The 23,540-nt window shown below is 43.0% G+C and overlaps 2 protein-coding genes across 3 annotated transcripts in view; one reads left to right on the top strand and one right to left on the bottom strand.

Moving 5' to 3' along the window:
• UBXN2B (UBX domain protein 2B) overlaps positions 1-3,577 on the top strand; it is a 45,082-nt gene extending 41,505 nt beyond the window's left edge. For both annotated transcript variants that reach the window (XR_012065493.1, XR_012065494.1), the window contains one exon: positions 1,823-3,577. The gene's annotated coding sequence lies outside the window, so the exon portion shown is untranslated. The remainder of the gene's footprint in view (positions 1-1,822) is intronic.
• Positions 3,578-4,348: 771 nt separating this feature from the next.
• CYP7A1 (cytochrome P450 family 7 subfamily A member 1) overlaps positions 4,349-23,540 on the bottom strand; it is a 36,331-nt gene continuing 17,139 nt past the window's right edge. Inside the window, exons 5-9 of the mRNA XM_072951662.1 lie at positions 10,558-10,798; positions 9,187-9,764; positions 7,599-7,729; positions 6,065-6,240; positions 4,349-5,475 (exon numbers count right to left, since the gene is read on the bottom strand). Of these exons, the coding sequence (XP_072807763.1) occupies positions 5,176-5,475; positions 6,065-6,240; positions 7,599-7,729; positions 9,187-9,764; positions 10,558-10,798 (1,426 nt within the window). The 3' untranslated portion in view covers positions 4,349-5,175. The remainder of the gene's footprint in view (positions 5,476-6,064; positions 6,241-7,598; positions 7,730-9,186; positions 9,765-10,557; positions 10,799-23,540) is intronic.

Genomic DNA, 23,540 nt, shown 5'->3' with positions numbered 1-23,540 from the left:
GGCAGTCCTCTTAAGTCAGTCACTTCTCCTTTACCAGCTTTCAGTTTCTAACTAAAATAAGAGCTGAGACCAGTGACTGCGAATGGTTCACAGTGCTCTGTGGAGCATCAGTGCTGCTGTCTAAACCTGAGCTTCTGACTCGTCTCACCCAAGGTGAGCGAGAAAGGGCTGAGTGTGGTCTCAGCATTTCATCATCCATTAATGAGACCAAGGCCTGCATCCCACCACCCTGAAGATGTCTTGCACTGATCTTGAGAGGAACAATGTGAGATTCCAAATGAACAAGTCTGAGTTGGGGGAAGGCCTTCCTGTGTGAAGGAGAGCAGAGCATAACATTGCGATCCTGTACGTGGCCGTGGCTAGAGTCACTGCAAGCTGGGTGTCCACAGCACCCTGGCGACGCTGGACTAGCTGAGTGTGGCAGCTGAGGGTCCTCACCCTCTGGCCAGATGGTGTTCCCAACAGTGCCGATCTTAGGACAGAAATGACATTATGTATTTTGTTTGAGTGGCCTGTCTTCAGCAACCTGTGTCAAGACTGTCTGCCATTAGGACTTACCACAGAGTGAAGAGGGCTGGCTCTGGACTGGGGGCCGGGTGAATTCCGCCACACTGCGGTCCTGCCCCTTGCCAGCCCCATCACCTTGGGTCAGGACTTAACTTTCCTGGAGTTCCTTTCCCCTCTGGAACAGAGGGGTCAGAGCACCAGGCACCCGGCAGGACTCTTATGAGGGTCCCTTGAGATGGCACGTGTGAAGTGTTTGAGGCTGGACCCAAACCACAGTGACCCTGAATTAATTTAGCTGTTAAAATCTCTTTTAGGCCCATTCGACCTTACCCTAAGTTACTATAATATTTTTTTTAATTTTAGGCCCCTGTTTCAAATAAAGATCTCTTGTCTAAATGGGACGGTTTAGCCTTCAATAAAGTTCTAAATTAAGGTTGTTTACAAGAAAATGATATCTTGGAAAAGAATCTAAAAAAAAATGTATGTACAACTGAATCACTTTGCTGTACACCTGAAACTAACACAACATTGTAAATCAACTATACTTCAATTCAAAAAAATATTTTTAAAGAAAATTATATCTGGTTTTTGTTCTCTTGTAGTCCCCAAACACGCTTTTTTAAAAAAATGAAAAAAGTTTTCATACACTGGTGCATTTTTTTAAAGTTAATTAAATTATAAGACAAACTAGCCTTTGGGATTGCTCTACAGCGGGAGTTGTCAAGCTTTTTTTGCAAAGGCCCAGATAGTAAACATTGAAGGCTTTCCAACCATGCAGTCTCTGCTGCAACCGCTTGGCTCTGGACTCGACTGAGAGCGGCCCGGGACAAGAACACAGGGAGGCGGGCGCGCCGTGTCGCCAGGTAACTGCACTTTGGTCATGGAAGGGGAGCTTCACGTAGTCTCCATGTGTCATGAGATATTATTATTATTTTGCTTTTTTCCCCAAACAATTAAAAATATAAAAACCACAGGTAGAGGGGCCCTGTGGCCCCCAGTGCTGTGGACTGGCAGCCCATGCTCTACAAGAATAAAGGTGTGGAAGGAGGTGTGGGCGCATCCACCAAGGGGCAGGTGTGCCTTCTTTTATTGCCCTTTGTTTTATTCTGCTTCGCAAATACTGCTTTTTTTTTTTTACAAATTGAAGGTTGGTGGCAACCCCACATCACGTAAGTCTGTCGACGCCATTTTTCCAACGGCAGTTGCTTACTCTGTGTCTCTGTGTCACATTTTGGTAATTCTTGCAATATTTCAAATGTTGCTATTAGTATGTTTGCTGAGGTGATCTGTGATGTCACTGTTGTCATTGTTTTAGGGCACCGTGAACCATGCCCATACAGGACAACAAACTTAATAAACATCGTGTGTGTTGTGACTGCTCCACCTGCCGGCTGCTCGCCTGTCTCTCTCCCTCTCCTCGGGCCTACTTCCTGAGACACAACAATGTTGAAATTAGGCCACTTAACATCCCTCCGGTGACCTCTAAGTGTTCAAGCGAGGAGTCCCACATCTCTCCCTTTAAATCAAAAGCCAGAAGTGATTACGCTTAGTGAGGAAGGCACGTGAAAGCTGAGACAGACTGAAAGCGAGGCCTCTGGCACCAGACAGCTGGTCAAGATGTGAGTGCAAAGGAAAAGTTCTTGAAGGAAATTAAAAATGCTGCTCCAGTGAACACAGAAATGATAAGAGAGTGAACCAGCTTCACCGCTGAGATGGAGAAGGTTTTAGTGGTCTGGATGGAAGAGCAAACCAGCCACAACATCCCCTTAGGCCAAAGCCTCGCCCAGAGCCAGACCCTAACTCTCTTCAGTTCTTTGAAGGCTGAGAGAGGTGAGGGAGCCACATGAGGAAAGTGTGAAGCCAGCAGAGGTGGGTACATGAGGCTAAAGGGAAGAAGTCATCTTCAGAACATCTCGGGGCAGGTGAAGCAGCAGGTGCAGATGCAGAAGCTACAGCAAGTTCTCCAGAAGATCCGGCTCAGATAATTCATGGAGGTGCTGCGCCAAGCAGCAGATTTTCGGTGTAGACAGAACAGCCTTGTTTCGGAAGGACATGCCATATGGGACTTTCCCAGCTGGAGGGGAGAAGTCCTTGCCTGGCTTCAAAGCTCAAAGGACAGGCTGACTCTCTCGTTAGGGGCTAAAGCAGCTGGTGACTTTGAGGTGAAGCCAATGCTCATTTACCATTTCAAAAATCCTAGGGCCCTTAAGAATGATGCTTTTAAAAAAAAAAATGCCAAATCTACTCTGCCTGTGTTCTGTAAATGAAACGACAAAGTCTGGATGATAGCACATCTGTTTACAATATGGTTTACTGACCATCTTAAGCCCACTGTTGAGACCTACTATCCAGAAAAAAGCTTCTTTTCAAAATATGACTGCTCGCCGACAACGCACCTGCCACCCAAGAGCTCTGCTGGAGAAGGACAGTGAGAGTCGCCGTGTTCCCACACCTGCTGACACAACAGTCCTTCTGAGGCCCATGGGCCAAGGAGTAATTCTGACTTTCTGGTCTTATTATTTAAGAAATACGTATGTCATAAGGCTTCATCTGCCATAGACAGGGGTTCCTCTGCTGGATCTGGGCAAAGTCAATGGAAAATCTCCTGGAAAGGGTTCATTGTTCTAGATTGCCATTGAGAACATTCATGATTCATGGGAAGAGGTAAAAAATACCAGTATTAACAGAAGAGATGCTTGGAAATAGTTGACTCCCAGCCCCGACAGGTGGCTCCGAGGGGTTCAAGACTTCCGTGGAGGCAGTGACTGCAGACGTGGTGGGAACAGCAGGAGAACTAGGTTAGCAGAGGGGCCTGAGGATGGGGCCTAATGGCAGCGGTGTTGTGGAGACCTGAATGGATGAGGAGATCTTACGACTGAGTGAAGTGGTACCTTGAGAAGCAGTCTACTCCTGATGAAGATGCTGTGAAAATTGTTGAAGTGACAGCAAAGAATTTAGAGCATATAAACTGAGTGGATCAAGCAGTGGCAGGTTTGGGAGGACTGACTCCAATTTTGAGGCTATCAGATGATGGTTAGCACTTTTTAGCAATAAAGTATTTTTTAATTAAGATATGTACTTTTTTTTAGATATAATGCTACTGCACACTAAACAAACTAAAATATAGTGTAAAAACATAACTTTTACATGCACTGGGAGACCAAAAACTTCATGTGACTTGCTTTATTGGGGTGATCTGGAACCCACAATAGGTCCACAGTATGCCAGTATAAAATACATTAGGAAACCACACTGGAAATTTAGTTTAAAACAATTTTCCATAAAATAGAATTTTGTTAATCTTGAGCTGAGTTTCATTTTCTTGATATGAAAAATAACTTACATTGGAGATAATTTCATGATAATATTAAATAGCAAGACAAAATCTTTAAAGAATTTTATGAAGTGTGGAGATTTTTGAGTGAATAATTATGTTGCTTTTTCTAAACTTCTAAGAGATGAATAATGAGCAAAATTGTTGCAGTTTATCTGTAGGTGAATGGTTTAAACATGGGGAATATTTAAAAATTTAAAACAAAAATTCACACTTTTATTTCTGAAAGGTGAATCATTTCAACATTATCAAATATTGCAATATATTCTTAATATTTGTAGTACAAGGAAAAAGTTAAATATAATTTATATAAATAGATAGAGAAATAGCAATAACAATATTACAGCTGATAACTCAATATTTAAAATATTCTACCTAACTGTTGTGCACAGTAGTTAAACACTACCGTATAGCCTTATTTTTCTTCCAACTACAAGTCATTTAAAGATAAGTATTTAAATAAAATACAGTGCCAAGACACATTTAATGGACACGTATCCAAAGCTTTTAGATGGCCATTTTCATCCAGTTTTAATTTTAAAATATATCACATGAGAGCTACATTCTTTTCATAGGTACGTGTTTAGTAATATCGGAAAAACTGCCTTTTCTGGAAAAAACCTTCCAATTAATATGGTGAAGGTACAGACAAGATGGTTGAAACCTGACATAGACATTAGAGTTTCCAGCAAAAATAAATTAAAACAAAGAGAAAATGCTAAAACCATCTTTAATGTTTTCAGAACATCAAGCTCGTCATTTTAAAAGCGTTGAATACTGGGTATAGGGAAAGCTGAAAAACATTTTCTTTTTATTAAAAGGCATGATATAGTCCTTTAAAATGTCCTTTATAATATATATGTGCACTCCGTATCTGGTCAAAAAGTCATGCAGTTTCACTAAAACGTGAATGTGTACCTCTTTCATAACTGTTGGGTGGCTTTTATAAAAGTAAAGCTGTTTCCTTAGGAAAAAAAAAAAACTTCTGCCAATTGGAACATCTTCATTCTTGGGGGCGGGGAGGGGTGGGGAAGATTTTTCCTCTGAAAATAATGAAGTTCGGTCCCTGGCTCACTGAACATTCACTAACTTACTCAAATGAAAACAAATTACTATGCTTCTGGAAACTAGTTGTTTTCACTTGCACATCCTGAAATAGCATCTGGAAACCATCACCAAAATGTTAAGATTCACACGCGAGCGTTGGTGAACAGAACTGCACCTGCTGCGTCCCTTCCACCCCCGCTAAACGCCACCGTCCGGAGGGACAGATGAGTGACGGCATTCTTCCATCTTGTTACATCATCAGGTGTCCTCTTTTGCCAACCATACAGTCACAGCTGCTTGAGTTTATATTTAAACTCAATGTCGTTTAACGGTGGCAAAATGCCCAAGCCGGCACGGGACTGGTCCAAAGGGGGACATTTAACTTGGCTCTCCACAAGCTCCAGTTCAAAATAGGAAAGCATCAGAATCAAAAATTGCTTGATTTCCTGGACAGCAAATAATCTTCCAGGACATATTGTAGCCCCTGACCCAAAGGGCATGTAGTAATATTTTAACTTGAGTCCGTTACTATAGAACGTGGTCTTTGTCTTCCCGTTTTCATCAAGATAGCGATCATATTTAAAAGTCTGCAGCAAAGATACAGAGAAAATAAATTTATAAGCTAATTTTAAAGGAATTTATCTTTTTCTTAACCTGGAAGCTCCAAAGAGTAATTTTCTTTTTTTTTAATACAGTCTTTTCGTAATTTAGCAAATACCCCACCTTGAATCAGAAATTGATGAGGAAGGAACTTAAGGAGAACTGATGGGGATGGGAAAGCTTTATGCGTCCCGTCCTGCCTGGGTGACTAGTTCCTCCCTCTGATTGGCAGAACTAGACAGAAGGATTCAGATCAGAAACGAGAGGAGTCAGTACACCAGCCTCTAATTTCCTGGCTTTGGGAGCAGAATCTTTTTAGGAAGAAGAGCAGCAGCAATGGTGTTATCACAATTGCAGATATAATCTAGTAGAGATTATGTGATAACAAACACCAGGAGTAAAGATTAAAAAATCAAGCCATCGTCCAAATTTTCCAAAACATGAATTTTTCACCTAATAAAGGAGGCAATCCTGTGGTTTCAATGATCAAATCAATTCTGTGGTGGTAAATTTCCTCTCTATTTCAATATGGGTCGATGTCACCTGGATACTGAGCTTTGATGAACAGTCACTTACCAAAGGGTCTGGGTAGATTTCTGGATCTAAATGCATTAACTGCGGGTAAAGAGCTATGATGTCATCTTTGCGGATGTTGTAGGAACCGTCCTGGAGGTGCAGAGTGAAACCTTCCTTAGCTGTCCGGATGTTGAGGGATGCACTGGAAAGCCTCAGAGACTCCTTGATGATACTGTCTAAAGATTTTTAAAGGAAGGAAGGAGGCGAGGGAGGAAGAAGAGAGAAGAAAGTATTTAAAGGCCACATAATGCAGAGTCTGACACATTTCTAGCAGCCTCTAACACAAAGCTGAGCAGACTACGGGAAGCTGGCCAGATAAAAATTTCCCAGACTCTTTTCTGTGACCATGACGCTGTGATCAAGATTCAGTTATATCTTAATGTATTTTTAATCTGATAATCTGAGTTAAGAATCTTCTGATAAAGACAGAATCTTCTTTGTCATCAATGGGAACTAGACTTCCAACATTTTAAGGAAAGATAATCTTGTTTTGACATGATGCTAGACATCAAATATGACTGGGAAAACTCAGATATGTGAATTATTCAAAGTTTATCACTTTCGAGTTTATCACTCCATATACTACTAACACTTTTATTTAGAAATAGTTTTCCAGATGTTTAATGCAGCTCCACTTCGGGGTTTGCAAGAACCCATTTTTATCATAACGATCTCTGGTGTAAGATAATTCCCTGCATTCTGGTAGGGACCTAAAGGCACAAAAGGAACATGCTGACAAAAGCTAAAATATAAACGAGAAGTTGCTTCCTGACCTTCCAGCCTCCGTCCTTTTAACTGTCATGGTTTAAGTGCTCAGCACATGATTGTGTGTAAAAGCATGGCACTTCAGCACCTTTTTCACAAATGAGAAAATAAGTCCCCCAAAAGTGAAGGGACATGTCCGTGGTCTCCAGGGCAGGGCAGCGCCCCCCAGTGGACCCTGTGTCTCTTGCCTCCTGGTCCCTCCCACTAGGACACACTGCCCCTGAAAGCACGTGTTGGCTTCTTCCCTCTAGAGAAACTTCACAAAAACAAAAAGGGAACCCTTTCTTACTATATAAACAGAGCACTTCAGGATTTCTATAAAATACAGAGAAGCAAATCATTTTTAAATGTAATAACCTTCCGATCACCCCACCCACGCAGCTAATTGCGGTTTCACGATGGTACCTTTCCCCTTTTATTTCATGAAAGTGTGCTCCCATTAACGATAGAGTTAGTGGCAAGCGCAGGAAGGAAGCAGGCAGCGCGGGGTACTGCGGAGAGGTGGCTGAGCATATCAGTCAAGCGTCCCACATTAACGCTGCCATTGCTTCCACCATTCCATCCCAGGCAGGAACCTAACCTCGTAACAAGCAGTAACCAGTTTCCTCCCTTGTTATACAGAGATGGTCATCGTCCCGGGTCCCAGGACAGCTGGAGGGTCACAAGACAACACTCCTAGTATAATGCCTACAACAGGTAAGTGCAAGGCATGTACTGAGGATTCCTATGGATGGGACGCAGTCAGTGAGACGGAACACAGCCAACACACCTAGCACCGGCATGTCATCCAGCTGTGCTTGATTCAGATAAACCGGATTGCCTTCTAAGCTAACTTTTTGATCAGCGTTCTCTAGTGTCTTGTTTATTTCTTCAGTAGCTGCTTTCATGGCTTCAGGGTTCCTGTTAAAGGTTAAGAAAAAAAAATGTACAGAAAATAAGTTCTTTTCTCTACCAAAAGGCCTGCATTTTCCCCTTCTTTTAACTAGACAGTCAGGATCTGCAGAAGTTGGGGAAGGGGTGCTCCTGTTTATTTTTCACTCTATTTTGTAGTTGTGTTTAAGTCCATGGATATTAGCAAGAATCGTTGCCTTCACAGGGTCTTGCTAAATAGAAGTAAGACTTTGGCCAGACTTTTAAATAAATGATTCTATTAAGGATTAAATTAGTCAAATGCATGGCAATGGAGAAGGAAAATTGCATTTAAAATAACAATTCTGTAGTACTGGCTAAATTGACAAAGGAAATTTAAATGTACTCTTAAAATCCACACCAGGATGTCACGAAGCACAGCTTTTCTATTTATATGATAATTGTTTGTTCTAACACTTTGACTTGTGACATGAATGCGACTTCATTTCAGTGCCTTATGTGTACCGGGTCCTCAGGGCCATGGTGATGTAACCTGTAACACATCACAGTAAATTGAGTCTCAGAAACGTTTGACTGGTAAGTGTCTATGTGACTGTCATACAGTGGCTGCTGTCGCCTACATGGTATAAAATCAGTGCTGTAACCTTGCTGTACATATATGACTTTATTCCAGACGGAGCTTTCTTAAGCAAAAACTTTGGAAGACATTTAACATTTGTGACAGATTTGTAATGATTGTTTGTACCTAAAATTCTTTAAAAATATTTTTTATATTAAAGACGCAAAGTTACCAGCCATCGATGGAACCTTGGCATTCCCAATCCTATGGAATAGTAACTTTGTGTCTATGGGATGCTAAACACCCAACTCAACTGAACTAAGAGCCTTTTGAAGGTCAAATTCCCCGAAGATTAACATTTGGGAAAGAAATCACGTTATGCAAAATATACGTTGCATGTAGGTTTTTTGGTATACACACTTTTCAAAGGCAAAACCAGGCTAAATTCCATCAATAATAATGTATTATGACGGATTCGTAGCTATCAGAGGTGGTCAAATAGACAGGAATTACTAGTCGAGTGAAAACAGTCGATGCACCAGGTACAGGTACTGTCCTTCTCACGGGACACCAGTAATCACGCAAGTGTATTTTTATGATTATTAAGACCAAATTTGTGGACGTAAGGAGGCGTCATGAAGAACAACCTGGGGTTAAGAGCGAGGGCTCTGGGTGCAGGCAGCCTGCACTGACCCTGGACCAACACAAGCCTCTCCCTGGGGTGTCTCTGCTGCCGTAAGATGCATTTACCAGTCAGAGATGCTCATGTTTTTGGAGGATTGGATGAGCCAATACACTTACAAGAGTGAGTGCCACCTTCTTGATTAACAGCATGAGAAGGTACTGCAAGTCTTTTTTTTTTTTTAAGTTAAAATAGTTGAACTTCTGCTTTCAACCAACATAAACACATGACGAAGTCGCTAATTACCTAATCATCTGAAATAAGCTCCAGAAGGTCGCCGGAATCGTGTTTGCTTGCGACGCCCAGAGGACGGCGAGGAGCGACTTGGCCTTCTCCGCGTCGTCCCGGGTGGAGAGCGTGTCATTCAGAAACCTGACCAGTTCCGAGATGTGGTCTCTCCTCCTGAGTTTCTGCAGCCTCAAGCCCTCCGCCAGTTTCTCCCGGGCGTGGCGTCCCGTCTTGAACACGTGAATGGGGAAGCCTGCTACCAGGGCCGGGAAGATTTTGTCAAACTGCTTGAAGTTGTCGAGGGTATTTAGAATAAGTGCTTTTTGGGCATCCTGCCCTGTAAGATCTCTGCCAAAGAGCGTGAAATACCCAGCTTCGAACATCACTCGGTAGCAGAAGGAATACATCCCCTCCGTCGCCCAGGCCGCCGCCTTGGGTTCGGGGACCAGCCGGGCTCTCAGGACAAGCTGGAGGTTCTCCATCATGGTTTCTGTGAGGGAGCCCAAGGCCTCGCCCTGCAGGGTTTTGATGATGGTTTTACTTATGTTGTCTGTGGTGTTTCCATCACTCGGGTCAATGCTTCTGTGCCCAAATGCCTGACGGTAAACGAACGTGTGAAAAAATAAAGTAAGCCTGACTCAAGACTCATAAATGGCTGAAACACAGATCAGATGCTTTCATAACTGTCTCCTTGATACCAAAAAAAAAGGGGGTGGGGGAATCGGCCTTCCCACATACAATTTCATAGCACTTTACAAATAAATGGCCCAATCATGCTCTTCAAGGCCAAGTTTAAGTCCCAGGTGTTTGGTGAAACTTCCCTCACAGCCACTCTAGTCTTCTGTATCTTATTTTTCTCTTGTATCTGCATTTATTTGCACACGAATTTGGTTCTAATCAAGAATGTTTCTAGATCATTAGGTCTCCTTTATATTCTATGTACATGTATTTTAACCAGACTTTAAGCTACTTAGTAGCAGAAACCATGTCTAATATTTCTTTGCAGAGACTAAGTGAATATGAATTCACTGTTTCCTCTGTACAAGAGACTCTTAGATCTCATCTAAGTGATGCCAAAATGTCAATTCCTTCACGAAATCAAACAATTGTTCAATGTTAAGTTTCCAGCAGCTGCGTGTGCCCTGGGGATTGCGTAGAAATCACTCACATGTGTGAGTTTGTACCAGTCTTATATCTATTTTGGCTTTTTCAAAAGATTAGTTCCAAAAAAGTATGTCTAATTTGATTTATTGCGTTTGTAAGAATCTCCCTGTGAGGGTAACCCTCTTTAACATGTCTCACTTCAAATTTAAGTGCATCAGAATGATTAAATAGATTGACAGGAAGAACATAAACAGACCAAAGGCTTATCAATGCAAAGCTGGTTACCTTTGCAGAAGCAGTGAAGTGAAATTTTTTCCAGTCTAAGTACTTTCCATGGCACAACACCTTGTGGTACGACAAGGGGTTGGTGATAAAGTGAACGTAGTTTCCCATGAGTTTGCAGGTGAACACATGACCGTGTTTCCTCTGATTGGCTCTGAGGAACTCGAGGGGGTTGGCCCCAAACTGCAGCGCGCAGCCCAGGTACGGGACCCACCCATTCTCCAGAGGCGGTTCACCCACTTGCCTGTAAGACACAGATGGTTGCTACGGAAAGCTGCACATTGCTCTTGATTTATACCAGGCTTTAAATATTTCACCAGCAACTTTGAAGTTCAAAGTTCTACAGGGTATAGGTACTTTTTCGTTGTTGGTGGGGGACCTTGCTCCCTACTAAAATAATGAGTTATATTAACGTGAGATACTGGTGGAAATAACTAACCCCATCCATCCATCCATCCATCCACGCACGCCTTCAGCAGACACTTACCGGATGTCTAATCTGCGCTCCGCACTCTTCCCAGTGACGAGGGTGAAAGGGACTAAGGGGCCAGCGAGGCTTTCCCTCTCAGTGTAGAGAGGACACCACGTTCTAGTGTTTATGTTTTTTCTAAGCATCATTTGCCTAAGTCTCTCCAAATGTTTCATTTGATTGTTTTCTCTAAAGATACAGGATACTGAATAACAGAAAGGATTGCAGAATTGAAGTTTTCAATATCTTCCTAGTTGAAACCTGCTACTATTCTGTGATAATAGCCGAAGCAGGGTGGGAGGTCGGGGGAGTCTGAGAAATTAGCATACTATAAAGTAAAACCGAGTCAGGTAAGTATTGACAGGATCATCTATTATAATTCAGTGCTCTTTCCTGCTGTTTTAAATGTTTTTATTTAAGAATATAATGTTTATTTTCCAACGTACACCACCATCCCTCTTGGTAGAAGAATATAGCATAAAATAATTATTTTTATTTTTATAGTTTGCAGGTAAGTAGTTTGATTAAGACTAGAAACTATCAGGCCTGAAAAAATACCATAAAAGGACAAAAATACCTGTAAAAGGTGGACAATACATAGCAATCTACATGGCTGGAGGTATGCTGTGAGTAATTCTAGCGTCTGCAGACTGACACAGCAGAGAATATTTATACCCCCAATACTCTGAGCCAATCAGAAGTTAAACTATGGCTCTGTATCTGACTCTACTTGTCTTTCTTGTCTTCTTGAACCAATCATAAGTGATACATACAAACAAAAAGGATGTCCCATACATTTAGCTGTTCCCCAGTTCACCAGGGTGGATGATCATTAATAAGAAACAAAAGAGGAGTAGAATGATGAGTGCAATCGCTGTGCCCCTGTCTAACTCAGGCTGAGTCTGTACAACGCAGGGGACCAAGCTGAAAACAGAACGTGCATATAGTCAGAGCATCTGTTTAATCCCCACGAGAGGAATTTCACATCCCACTCACCATCTGTGTTCTTACTAACCTGGACTCTGTACGTACACATAAACACACAGAGGGCTTATGGAATTTCTGTCAGTTACATTTGGCAAGTGTGAACATTTTTACATTACCACTCACCTACCGATTACATATCATTACCGTAAATTTAAATTAAATTTTAAATTGTTTAATTTTAAAAGAATTAAGGAAGAACATTTAAGAAAAATTTAGCACAGAAAACCAAACTTACTGTATAATAATGAAGGTAAAAGAACGTTCAATGAATGGACAGAAAAGCAATTTAAAGATAAAACTTTCCTTACCTTCTCCTCATGCCAAGAATAAGCCATAAACAACAGCACACAGCTGTAACAATCCCCCAGATCAGAGACATGCTCATCATTTTGCAAAACTAATGCCAAAATTCCGAGGAGGAGAGTCTATGGTGAGAAAGGCAAGGATGTCACAACAGAGACTCCAGCTAGACGTTTTATATACGGTGAGATGCCCTACTTAAGTGACCAAAGCAAACAATTAACCATTCTATTAGAAAAAAAAAAACAAAAACTAGCCTTGAACTAAGTCCACAGTTGTCAGAAGAGATTCCAAAACAATCAGATACCTGCAATAATTGATCAGGTGAAGGTCCCTCACACATATGTTGACTTAACATTCAGACCTTGGAATGACAGCTAATATTACAAATGTAGTATGTTTATCAAAAGAGTAAACAAATCTGTTCAGGATGAACATACCAAGTAGAGAAGCAAAATATAACAATTTAAAGAAAAATAAATCATTAAGCTAATGATTTCATCTTGCTACCTTTTAAAGAAGAAATCAGTTTGAATGATTGGTGAGTGATACAGCAGTCAAGTTCAAAGGAAAGAGAACTGGGTGAAAGGTTTCTGCTGCTTCATGTTTCAGAGCTTTTACAAAATCATAGATATTTTACTATATATAGTAACATGTTACTTACCTAACATCCTCAAGAAAGAAACCGGTGTAAATTCATCTTCCAAATGAACAGTTTATTTTAAAGCATCAAAACTTTATCAGCCATTTTTTTCTAATTGAAAATGTTTATTAACTTTTCTAGTTGTTAAAGGAATACAATTTCAAATAATTTAAGACCAACTGAAACATACCTTCATTAAAAGTGAAAGCCAGTTCATAATTTATCTCCTCTAGTGTTCCCCACTCAGAAGTAACAACTGTTAACTCTTTGGTATGTAACCTTCCAAACTTTATTTCTATGCACACTTAGTGACTGAGCACCATTTTGTGCCAAGAACTCTTCAAAGAAGGTATTCTGTGGACAAGCATGAATAGGATGGACAGATTCCCTGCTCTAATGAAGACACTATTTCAGTAGAGAGGCAGATAATAATATATGACTCATGAATAAAAGAAAACAAGGTGTGGCGAGCTATTGGGGGGTGAAGGAGACTGAAGATACGGTGACCAGGGAAGGGCTCTCCGAGGAGGTAGGAGGTGACATTTAAGATCTGAATGACAAAAAGAGATTAGCCAAGTAGAAACCAGAAGGAAGAGAAAACTCCAGGAAGAGAGAGCACCAAATGCAGAAGTCCTGAGATAAGGATGAACTTGGGATATCTAAGAACAAGAAGGAGGCAGAATAGATCAGATCAGAGTGAAGAAGGGGAAGCTTGGCTAAGACGTAAGACCAAATGGTTGGCAAGAGCTAATTCAGATATAGGGAGTAGGGAGAGAGACTTTGGAAGGCAACAGATCAAAATGCTGTCTTCAGCTATGCAGACCGCCATGCTGTCAGATCAAGAATTGAACTTGAGCCCAAAGCTAGGGAGAAAAGTCAGGGGTGGAAATAGAAATCTCAAGTCCTCGGCATTTGGGTGGCATTTAAAGCCCACAGACCTTATAAGATCACCTAGGGAGACAACAGAGCCCAAAGAAAGAAAGTGTCCAACATCCAGCCTCAGAGAAGCCCGCTTCTTGAGGAGCATCAGAGAGCAGGTGCAGAGGAGGTGGGCGAGGAAGAACCAGGGCGAAAAGCAGGAAACCACGGTGTCACGGGAAGAGGAGGATGCAGCTGAAGAAAGATGAGAGATTATCCGCATCACATGCTACTTTGAGGCCAAGGAAGATGACAAAGAAATGACCTCTGCACTTGACGACACGGAGGTAGTCGGTGAGTCACACAGAAACACACATGCAAAGATGGGGTTCTAGCAAAGAGTTTGCTTTTTTATAGCACTAAAAAATGGGCACTGTCCTGTGTGTACTTCCAATGACAATACATATATAGGTATTAGATGTGTATCTGCATAGAGATCTTCATTTTTTTTTACATCAACTGCTTTACTTTTTTCCTTTTTTTAATTGAAATATATAGTCCATTTACAATGTGTCAATTTCCGGTGTACAGCATAATGTTTCAGTCATACATATACATGTATATATTCCATATATATTTCTTTTCATATTCTTTTTCATTATAGGTTAGAGCTCTTCATTTTTCATGTGTATATAGTTTTCCACTGACTGAATTTAGTACTATAATTTAATTAACTGATTCCTTACTGGTGGACATTTGGTTCGTTTCCAGCTTTTGACTATAGAATCCATTGCTTTATTTCATGCATTTTTGCCTCCTTAAACACAGACCACGAATGTTTTCTCATGGATGATTCATGATCATAATTAATACCAATCACTGGATGGCAGTGCATAGATTTCTCCATCCATTTAGGGTTTCCCTAGGGCTTTGTGCACTTTACATGTATCTAGACTGGTGGGCTTCTTGAATCACTACTTCTGTTTTCTCCATGATTCCTGAAAAGCTGAACCTTCACGTGTCTGTCAGAGTAGGATGTCACCGTCGGAGAAAACGCCAACCTGATAACCAAACAAGTTAACCCTTTGGTGTCTCCTCTCAGGCAAACAAGTGAAAGCAAACGAACAAACACATGGGAAAAGGGGGGTACCTGGCACCACTAGGAGCTATCTGCAACTTCCTGTGACTCTATAATTTTGTCAAACTTAAAAGGTTTTCAAGATGGTGAAGAAGTACATTCTCAAGTCCAGGGAAACATCCTGGAGCTCGGCCCCCGCCCCACGGCATCTCAGAACACCACAGGCTGCTTCCAAACACAGCCGTGCCCTCCCCTCTGCACCCCGGTCTCCCTCCACACTCACAGCCTCTCTGCTGTACAACGGAAGCCCAGGAAACACACACACCCGCGTATCTGTCGCGGGCTGAGGAAAAGCAGAGGCTTGAGCATCCGTATTTTCCTCATTTACATACGGTTTTTGTCTTCCTCCTGAGGATGTCACTTCTTCCTGCTGTCACATGTCCTCCCACCGATGTCACACCCCCGATGCGCTGCCTCCGCTCTGGGGAGTGGGGATTCAGACGCCTGTTACAGTTGTCAAAACTATTAATAAGCTGAAAGGAAGTTCCTACAAGGCTTTCTGATGAGTCAAGTGCATAGAGTTTCCTGTGCGGATTTTATGACGTTTCCATGTGTTCAGCACAGCGATCAGAGGGTTGGGAAATAAATACACGCTAGCTGAGTTGGAAAGCTGTTTGGTGCTTTTTTCATTCTCTGCTATGTTTCAAACTGTGAAGTGTCATCCCCCCTCCCCCCCCGCCCCCACACACATGCTAAGCACCTACTGTGTGTCAGGCACTGCGTCAGCGCTGGGAACACAGCGGTAAACGAGGAAGCAGTGAGCTCTGGCCTGTGGGGTTTCCACGGCAGCAGGACCTAGAGTCAACGCCCTGATGCAGGAAGGAGTGTGTTTCGTCGCCAGAAGGTCTGGCGTGGAACGAGCTTGTCTAAGCGGTCTGATCCATCCACGGCCTGCCAGTATCCTCTTTACTTGGAGAGCAGCGGCAGGAACACACTGACGTGCAGAGGAAAGACTGTTCTGGACCTCAGAGAATATAGGACCAAGTCCAACACTCCATCCCCGTGAACAGATGTGTGCAAAACACGGAAATGCAAACCAGAGGAACAGAGAGCCGAAAGCACAAGTGAAGCCGTGGCTTATGTAACCTGCTGGTTAAGAAATGCTGCAAGCGGCTTCACAGAGCTCACCCTGCAGGGTGGCCGCCCGAAATAAAATGAGCTGTGAGTATGGTCACACTCCGGAGCCAAAGCAGTTCTCTTCCTGAATTCACAAGTCACACCAACTCGGCGGTGGCACGTGGGTGACCTCGATCGGTACAAAACCTCGCACTTGCCCGTCAGGTCCCTAATTCAGGGCAAGTCAGCGGGAGAACCAAGGGGACTAATCTGGGGCTTTCATAATACGCTCTTTTGTTTATTGAAGTTGGTTTACAATGTTGGGTTAATTGCTGGTGTACAGCATAGGGAGTCAGTCATACATACAGATTCCTTTTCATGTTCTTTTTCACTGCAGGTTACTGCAAGGTGTTGAATCTAGTTCCCTGTGCCGTACAGTAGGACCTTGTTGTTTACCCGTTTTATATATAGTAGTTAGTATCTGCTAATCCCAAACTCCCCAGTTTATCCCTCCACCCCCTGGTAACCATAAGTTTGTTTTCTCTGTCTGTGAGTCTGTTTCTGTTTTGTAAATAAGTTCATCTGTGTCATTTTTTAGATTCCACATATGAATGATATCATATGGTACTTTTGTTTCTCTTTCTGGCTTACTTCACTTAGTATGACAATCTCAAGGTCCATCCGTGTTGCTGCAGATGGCATTATTTTATTCTTTTTATGGCTGAGTAGTATTCCATTGTATAAATATGCCACATCTTCTTTATCCAGTCCTCTGTTGATGGACATTTAGGGTGTTTCCATGTCTTGGCTATTGTAAACAGTAGCTGCTATGAACACTGGGGTGCAGGTGTCTTTTTGAATTAGAGTTTCCTCTGGATCATAATAAGCTCGTAGGAAATATGTCTATTTACATTTGAGCCATGTCTTCAACTCTTTTTCTTAGAAAAAAATCAATTATGCTATAGCATATACAGAATATCTGATTCTCAGATATTGTTTTGAATCTTAAACACACGGTGTCAAGGTTGTAAATGTCTGGTATATCTAATGAGTCCACTGAGCAGACTGGAGAACGAGGCGGTGATAAGTTCTATTTCTTATCAAGAGAATCGTCATTTTTACATTAGTTTTGAGGTTTTCACTTTTTAAAAGCTCCCGACATCTATTTTCCTACTTGAACGAAATAATCCACTAGGTTCAGCAAGGCAGGTGTCTTAGCTGTTTTAAAGGTGAGGAAGCAAGGCATCATGAAGGTGTTGTGGGCAACGTCGCATAGCTTGAAATAGCCCGTGGTCAAGGGAGTGGAAGCCGGGACTCAGTCAGGGTTTGCATCCTGGCACTGCCACAAGGTGTGCGCCACGGCTCAAGAGGCTGCCTTCCTCGAGTCTTTGCTTTCTTATCTATAAAAGAGGGATGGTGGTCATGCAGGACTCATAACATAGACGTTGAAATAAGATGATGTGTGTGAAATGTTTCACCAGGGGCTTGGCACAATCTATGCTCAGAAGTGTTTATTGTCATTAAGTGGTAAGTCCAGGACACAACCCCAACTTCTCTGCATTGAAGCCTGGCGTGTTTCCTGCACAGGCCAGAAGCCCACAGGAAGTTCAATGGAACCAACAGGCACCTGCCTATGGATCTAGGGAACAGTATACACACCACCTACACGTTCCGATATCAAGTTGATTTGTCAAATGTGTTCTGAACATCAAGTGTGCGCAAGGTGCTGATAGGTCGTCAGGGAGATATGGGTAACTTTCTCAGCAAATCGTTCATTCATTCGCGTTAACCTAGCACCTCCTAGGTGTAAAGCACCTTTTAGGTGCTGGAGACACAGAAGCCATAAGACAGGCAGACCCTGGCCTCAAGGAGACACAGCCAACCAACCGGAGAGCAAATCGACCATTTGATTCCTGACAAAGAAGCATCCTGTCTGTGATCAGAAAAGGTCAGGCAATGCATCTGTGTTTCGCACCAAGATCTTCACACACGCGCTTATGTGACCCCCGTGGGCGCACTCGGAGCCGGACATCCGTTGACAAATGACTTCATGCTGCGAAGGCCTGGCCCCGGCCCGGGGCAGCGCTGCTGGCCGCACCGCAGGGGCGCTCCCGTCCCCCGGGGTGGGGGCAGGTCTGAGGACGAGAATCAGAGGCAAGGTGGCTGCTTTGCTTTTAAGCCTCACATTGATCCGCGCCTTCTGGGCAGAGAACAGAAGCGGGAGCCATGGTCCCCCAGACTCGCTCAGCAGGAGGGCAAGAGCTCAGGGAGAGAGAGGAGAAGGGGGGGCAGGTGAGGGGGAGGCAGCGAGGAAGAGGGGGCTGGGCCCTTTCCCACTTTTTGCTTATTATGAACAGCGCTGCTGTGAACAGTCAAGTTTTTCTGCGAACATGTGTTTTAAATTTCCTGAGTGGAAAGAGTGGATTTGCTGGGTCATACGGTGGCTCCGTTGAAGCCAAGGGTGCTCTTCAGTTAGACCCAAGAAGCTGCATCCCCCAGGCCTCACGGAGCCCGAACGAGGTGCCTGCCCGAGGCGGTTCGCAGGAACTTGGAGTCAGCTGTGTCCAGTTCGGGCGCAAGCCAGTTAAGACTGGGCGGGACCGTGGACCCTCCAACTGGGCTCAAATGTCTGACCCAGACTTTCTGACGGCGGAGGGCGGAGAGCACCTCTCAGGACAGGCGTCCCACGGAGAAGCATGCAGCTTAGTTGTACCGGCGCAGGACAAGTTTGACCTCACTTTAAAAAAAAAAAAAATCTTGTTGTGAGAAGGTAATTAGGTTTATTTATTTCTAGAGGAGGTACTGGGGATTGAACCCAGGACCTTGTGCATGCTAAGCATGCTCTACCACCCCACCTTTTCCTTATCTCCCATCACCCTTCCCCACGCTCCCCAGGCCTCAGGTTTATTCCATAAATATCCCAAGCCCCTCGCCTTCAGGGAGGTGATTTGAGGCATCCTTGCTTGGCTGCCTCCTGAGCCAGCCTTCCCTCTGCTGCAGACCTCAGCATCTCAGCGTTTGGCTTGCTGTGCGAAGAGAGGCAAAGGCACCTGGTTCGGTAACACTTGGTTTAACTTTTTCTGACAAACTGTTTTCCAAAGTGGCTGCAGCATTTTACATTCCCACCAGCAGCATATGAAGGTTCCAGTTTCTCCATGTCATTGTCAACAGCTACTGTGGTCTCCATGTTTTTAATGGAGCCATTAAAGGATTAATGGCTGTAGCCATCCTAATGCGTGTGAAGTAACATCTCATCATGGTTTTGATTTGCATTTCTCTAATGATTAATAACGTTGAGTATCTTCTTATGGGATTATTGGCCCTTTGTAAATCTTCTTTGGAGAATGTCTGTTGAAATCCTTTGCTCATTTTTTTTGACTCACTACTTGTCTTTCCGTTGTTCAATTGCAAGAGTTATTTCAATGTGCTGGGTGCTATACCCTTATCAGATATGATTTTCAAACATTTCCGCCCGTTCTACTGGCTGCCATTTCACTTTCTTGATAATGCCTTTAGAGACACAAAGGTATTTTAATTTAGTTGAAGTCCAATTTCCCTATTTTTTAATTGATTACTTATACTCTGGGCGTCATGTCTAAGATGCGTCTAATCCAAGGTTTGGAAGACTTCACGCCTATTTTTCTCCTAGGAGTTGTACAGATTGAGCTCTTGTCTTGAGGTATTTGATCCATGCTATGTTGATTTTCGTATATGGTATGAGGTTGGTGGGGTCCAGCCTCACTCTCTTGTACGTGGATATTCAGTTGCCCAGCATCATTTGTGGAAAAGGATGTTTGTTCCCAGTGAAATCTCTTGGCGCTTTTTTTGAAAACCAGTTAACATACAGGTAAGGGTTTATTTCTGGACTCTTTTTTTTCCCCATCATGATTAGAGAACATACTTTCCATGATTTTAGTCTTTATTAAGACTGTTTTATGGTCTAACATAAATCTGCCCTGGAGAAAGCTCCACATGGTACTTGAAGACTTTGTATTCCGCTGCTGTTACGTGATATCCAGGTGTCCGTCAAGTCTGGTTCGCTTCTAAGGCTGCTCAAGTCTTGTAGTCCCCTGCTTGCCACCTGTCAAGTTGCTCCTTCTATCACATTGGAAGGTGGATGTTGAAGCCTCCATTATTGTTGAATTGCCTATTTCTTTCAAATTCTATCAGCTTTGCTTCATGTATTTTGGGACTCCGTTGTTAGGTGAATATAAATTTTTATAATTATTGTAATTTCTGGGTGGATGAACTCTTTTATTGTTCTAGAATGTCCCTAGCAATACTTTTTATCTCACATTTGCCTGATTTTTCTAACAGTGTGCATTTTGAGAAAACATTAAACATGCTCCAACCATAGCAAAAACCAGAATACAAAAATTACGCTTTTGTTGTTTTGGAGGGTGTTCATTACTTTTTCCACTAATGTACGTTTGTACTAGGGAATATCCTATTTTAAAAAGGTAAAGCTTATATCGCCCTCTGGTGGACAGCCATGTACATGGCACCTCCTCTGTAGCTAGGAAACCGGAAGCAGCCACCCTTGCCCGCACCGGTGGAACCAGGAGCTAGAATCCTAGAAGGCACCGTGTCGACCCAGCCCCTAGAAGCAGAGCCCAGCCTCGCAGCCCACACCTTGGAGCCAGCAGCATCTAGGCCTGGGGAAGCCTCCCTACACCTTTGCCTGTATTGACCCACTTGCCTTTTATTCAATAATTTAGCTCTTTTTAAAGGTTCAATTTTACTTAATTTTGAAACAATCCCAAATTTACAGAAAACCAGGAAGCACAGTACGATGGATTTTCTTTCCTATACTGTTTGACAGTAAGTTGCTGCCCTCCTGCTCATCACCCACAGCTGTTTAAGGGTATGTTACCGACAACAAGAGCATTCTCAGCACAACCAAGGCACAATCCTCAAAATCAGGAAATAAATGTTAATTTTCAGATTACGTTCCAGTGTTGCCAGTGGTCTCAAATTGTCTTTTAAAACCAAGGGATTAAGTTCTGAATCTCGGCTGTGCCTGGCTGTCACGCATGCGTCCTCAGCCCCCTTCAGGCTGGAACGGCTCTTCCGTCTTTCCTTGACTCTCGTGACTTTGTTGGGGTTGCAGATGCAGATGCTGTAGTTCTACACATTGTCCCTTGATTAGGATTTTTCGAAAGGTTCTCTGACATTTATGTTACGTATCTCTGGCAGAAACAACACTGAAGTGAGGCTACGTTCCTGTCATTGCATCCTATTGGGGCACAGCTTCAATGTTCCAGTCACTGATGATTTTAACTTAAAAATTTTTTTTTGATTTTTAATATTTTTAAAATTTTACCTTTGATCACTTGATTTCAGATGGCATCTTTTAGGCTTTCCCACTGCAAAAGCATCCTTCTTTATGTACAGAGGACACCCTCCCCTCCCCTCCTAGAGAAATAATCACGACTCTCATCCAGCAACTTCATTTGACTCAAAATGCAGCCTCCCTGGGTGATGTGCCGTCGTTTCTGTGGTGTCCCGGCGGTCTAGCAGCCTGTCAGCTAGAACATGAGCTATTTGCCTCCTCTTTCCTGTACCCACCCAGCACCCTCCATGTGCTGGCTGAGTGGGACTGCAGTGACGGCAGTATAGGACCTGCCATCTGGTAAGGGAAGAGCAGGTGGCACAGAGCCGACAGAGGTCTGTGCCGATTGTGAGTCCTCCTGCGCAGGACCTGCAGATACCTGCTGATGGCCCAGCGGCGTCAGGTCCTAGGAGAGCCTGTCTGGATACGCCTGGATCTGAGCAGAGGGCAACACTGGTCCTGAGCCTTCTGTGGCTGGCTGTGACTCGGTCTCTGTGGCTACGTTTGGTGTGAGCTTAGGGAGAGAGTCCACCCTGAGTGTTGCATGGCTTTTTTTTTTGTTACAAGGTAGGTGACCTGAAGGTGTCTTTAAGGACTCAAAAAAAAAAAAACCACAGGATTTTTGCAGAACAGGCTTGAGATTCCCTTGGCAATGCAATGCCTTCAAAAATCTAGTTGACAGGGAGGGTATAGGTCAGGGCTAGAGCCTGTGCTTAGCATGCATGAGGTCCTGGGTTCAATCCCTGGTACTTCCGTTTAAATAAATAAATAAGTATAAATAAACCCGATTACCTCTCCCCAAAGAAAAAAAAAATTTTTTTAATCTAGTTGGTTTATAGTTTTTGCATCAAAGCAGTTTCACACGCTAGTAGCTGTCTTGACGATTCTTCTCACCTTGCAGGAGGTCGTAAAGTTTCTTTTACTTACGTCTTTCCTTTTAATCTTCAATTAACTTTTCATTTCATAGTGTACCTGTTTATGTGTTCGTAAGCATATTAAAAGGTATTGTTATTTTATTCTTATGTGTATATGATAGAAGTGTCCATTTCTAGATTAGTAATTATTTGATAATCAAAATGGGTGTTTAATTTTATCAAACACTTTTCCAGCATCTATTAAGATGATCATATAGTATTTTCATTTTTAATTCAACATTGTCAGCCTAGGAAAACATTATGGTAAATGCTTGCCGTTCCCATGACCCACTTAAAGGAATAGAACTTCACCAGCGCAGCTGCGCTTCCTGCGTGCCCCTCCCTAAGCCCTTTCTCCCCGAGACCGCAGCCGCCGACCCTGCCATCCTGAGCCTGATTTTCATTATATTTATACCACCTTCATACTTTTCCACACGTGTATTTCTCTGTTAAGTGTATAACAGTGTTTAGGCTTTTAATACGTGTATGTAAAACTTCACATTGTATATATCTCTCTACAAATTACTTGTCTTTACTCAACATTGTTTGTGAGAGTCATCAGCATGTAGTTCTAGTTAATTTTAACCACAGCTGAGTGTCTCGCTGAATGAGCACACTGAATGATACATCCATCCTCCTGGGGAAGTTCTTTTACACTGTTTGCACTTTCTTTGTTGTTTTTGGGTTTTTTTTCTTTTGCTATTTCAATGTTATTATATCGTCTTCTTGTGTACATATGCAAATTAGGGTTGTCAGATTTGGCAAATAAAAATACAGGACACCCGATTAAATTTGAATTTCAGATAAACAATGAATAGTTTTTTTACTGTATGTCCCACCTGTTGCAACCCTACAAGAGTTTCGTTTAGGGAGCACAGCAAGGTACGTCATGTAAAATGCCCCCACCACACACAGAAGTAATAGAAGTTAAAGTTTCCAAAAATAGTAACTGCCCGGACCTACTGATAACTACCCTGCTCACTGCCTATTGAGTTCTAATCTAGCCTTCCTATTCCATCTCATTCCATTAAAAAAGGACACGCCTTGTACCACCGAATTAACTTCGCCCTGTACTAGCCTGCCGGGTCCTTGGCGTGAGAAGCCGGGGCGGAGCGCGTGCGGCCGGGAGCGCCCCTGCTGAGCTGTGCGGCTGCAGCTTTGGTTTTAGCGGAACAGCCGTGTCCTCTCCAGCGGCGCGGGGGGCGCGGACGCTCCCGGTGCCCTGCAGCCTCGCCAGCGCTTCTTACCGTCCAACTGGATGATTTTTAAATCTCATGAATGTCAAATAC

This window comes from Vicugna pacos, chromosome 29 (assembly GCF_048564905.1).
Source record: "Vicugna pacos chromosome 29, VicPac4, whole genome shotgun sequence".
Classification (NCBI taxonomy): Eukaryota; Metazoa; Chordata; class Mammalia; order Artiodactyla; family Camelidae; genus Vicugna; species Vicugna pacos.
This window is presented reverse-complemented; position numbering and strand designations above follow the sequence as displayed.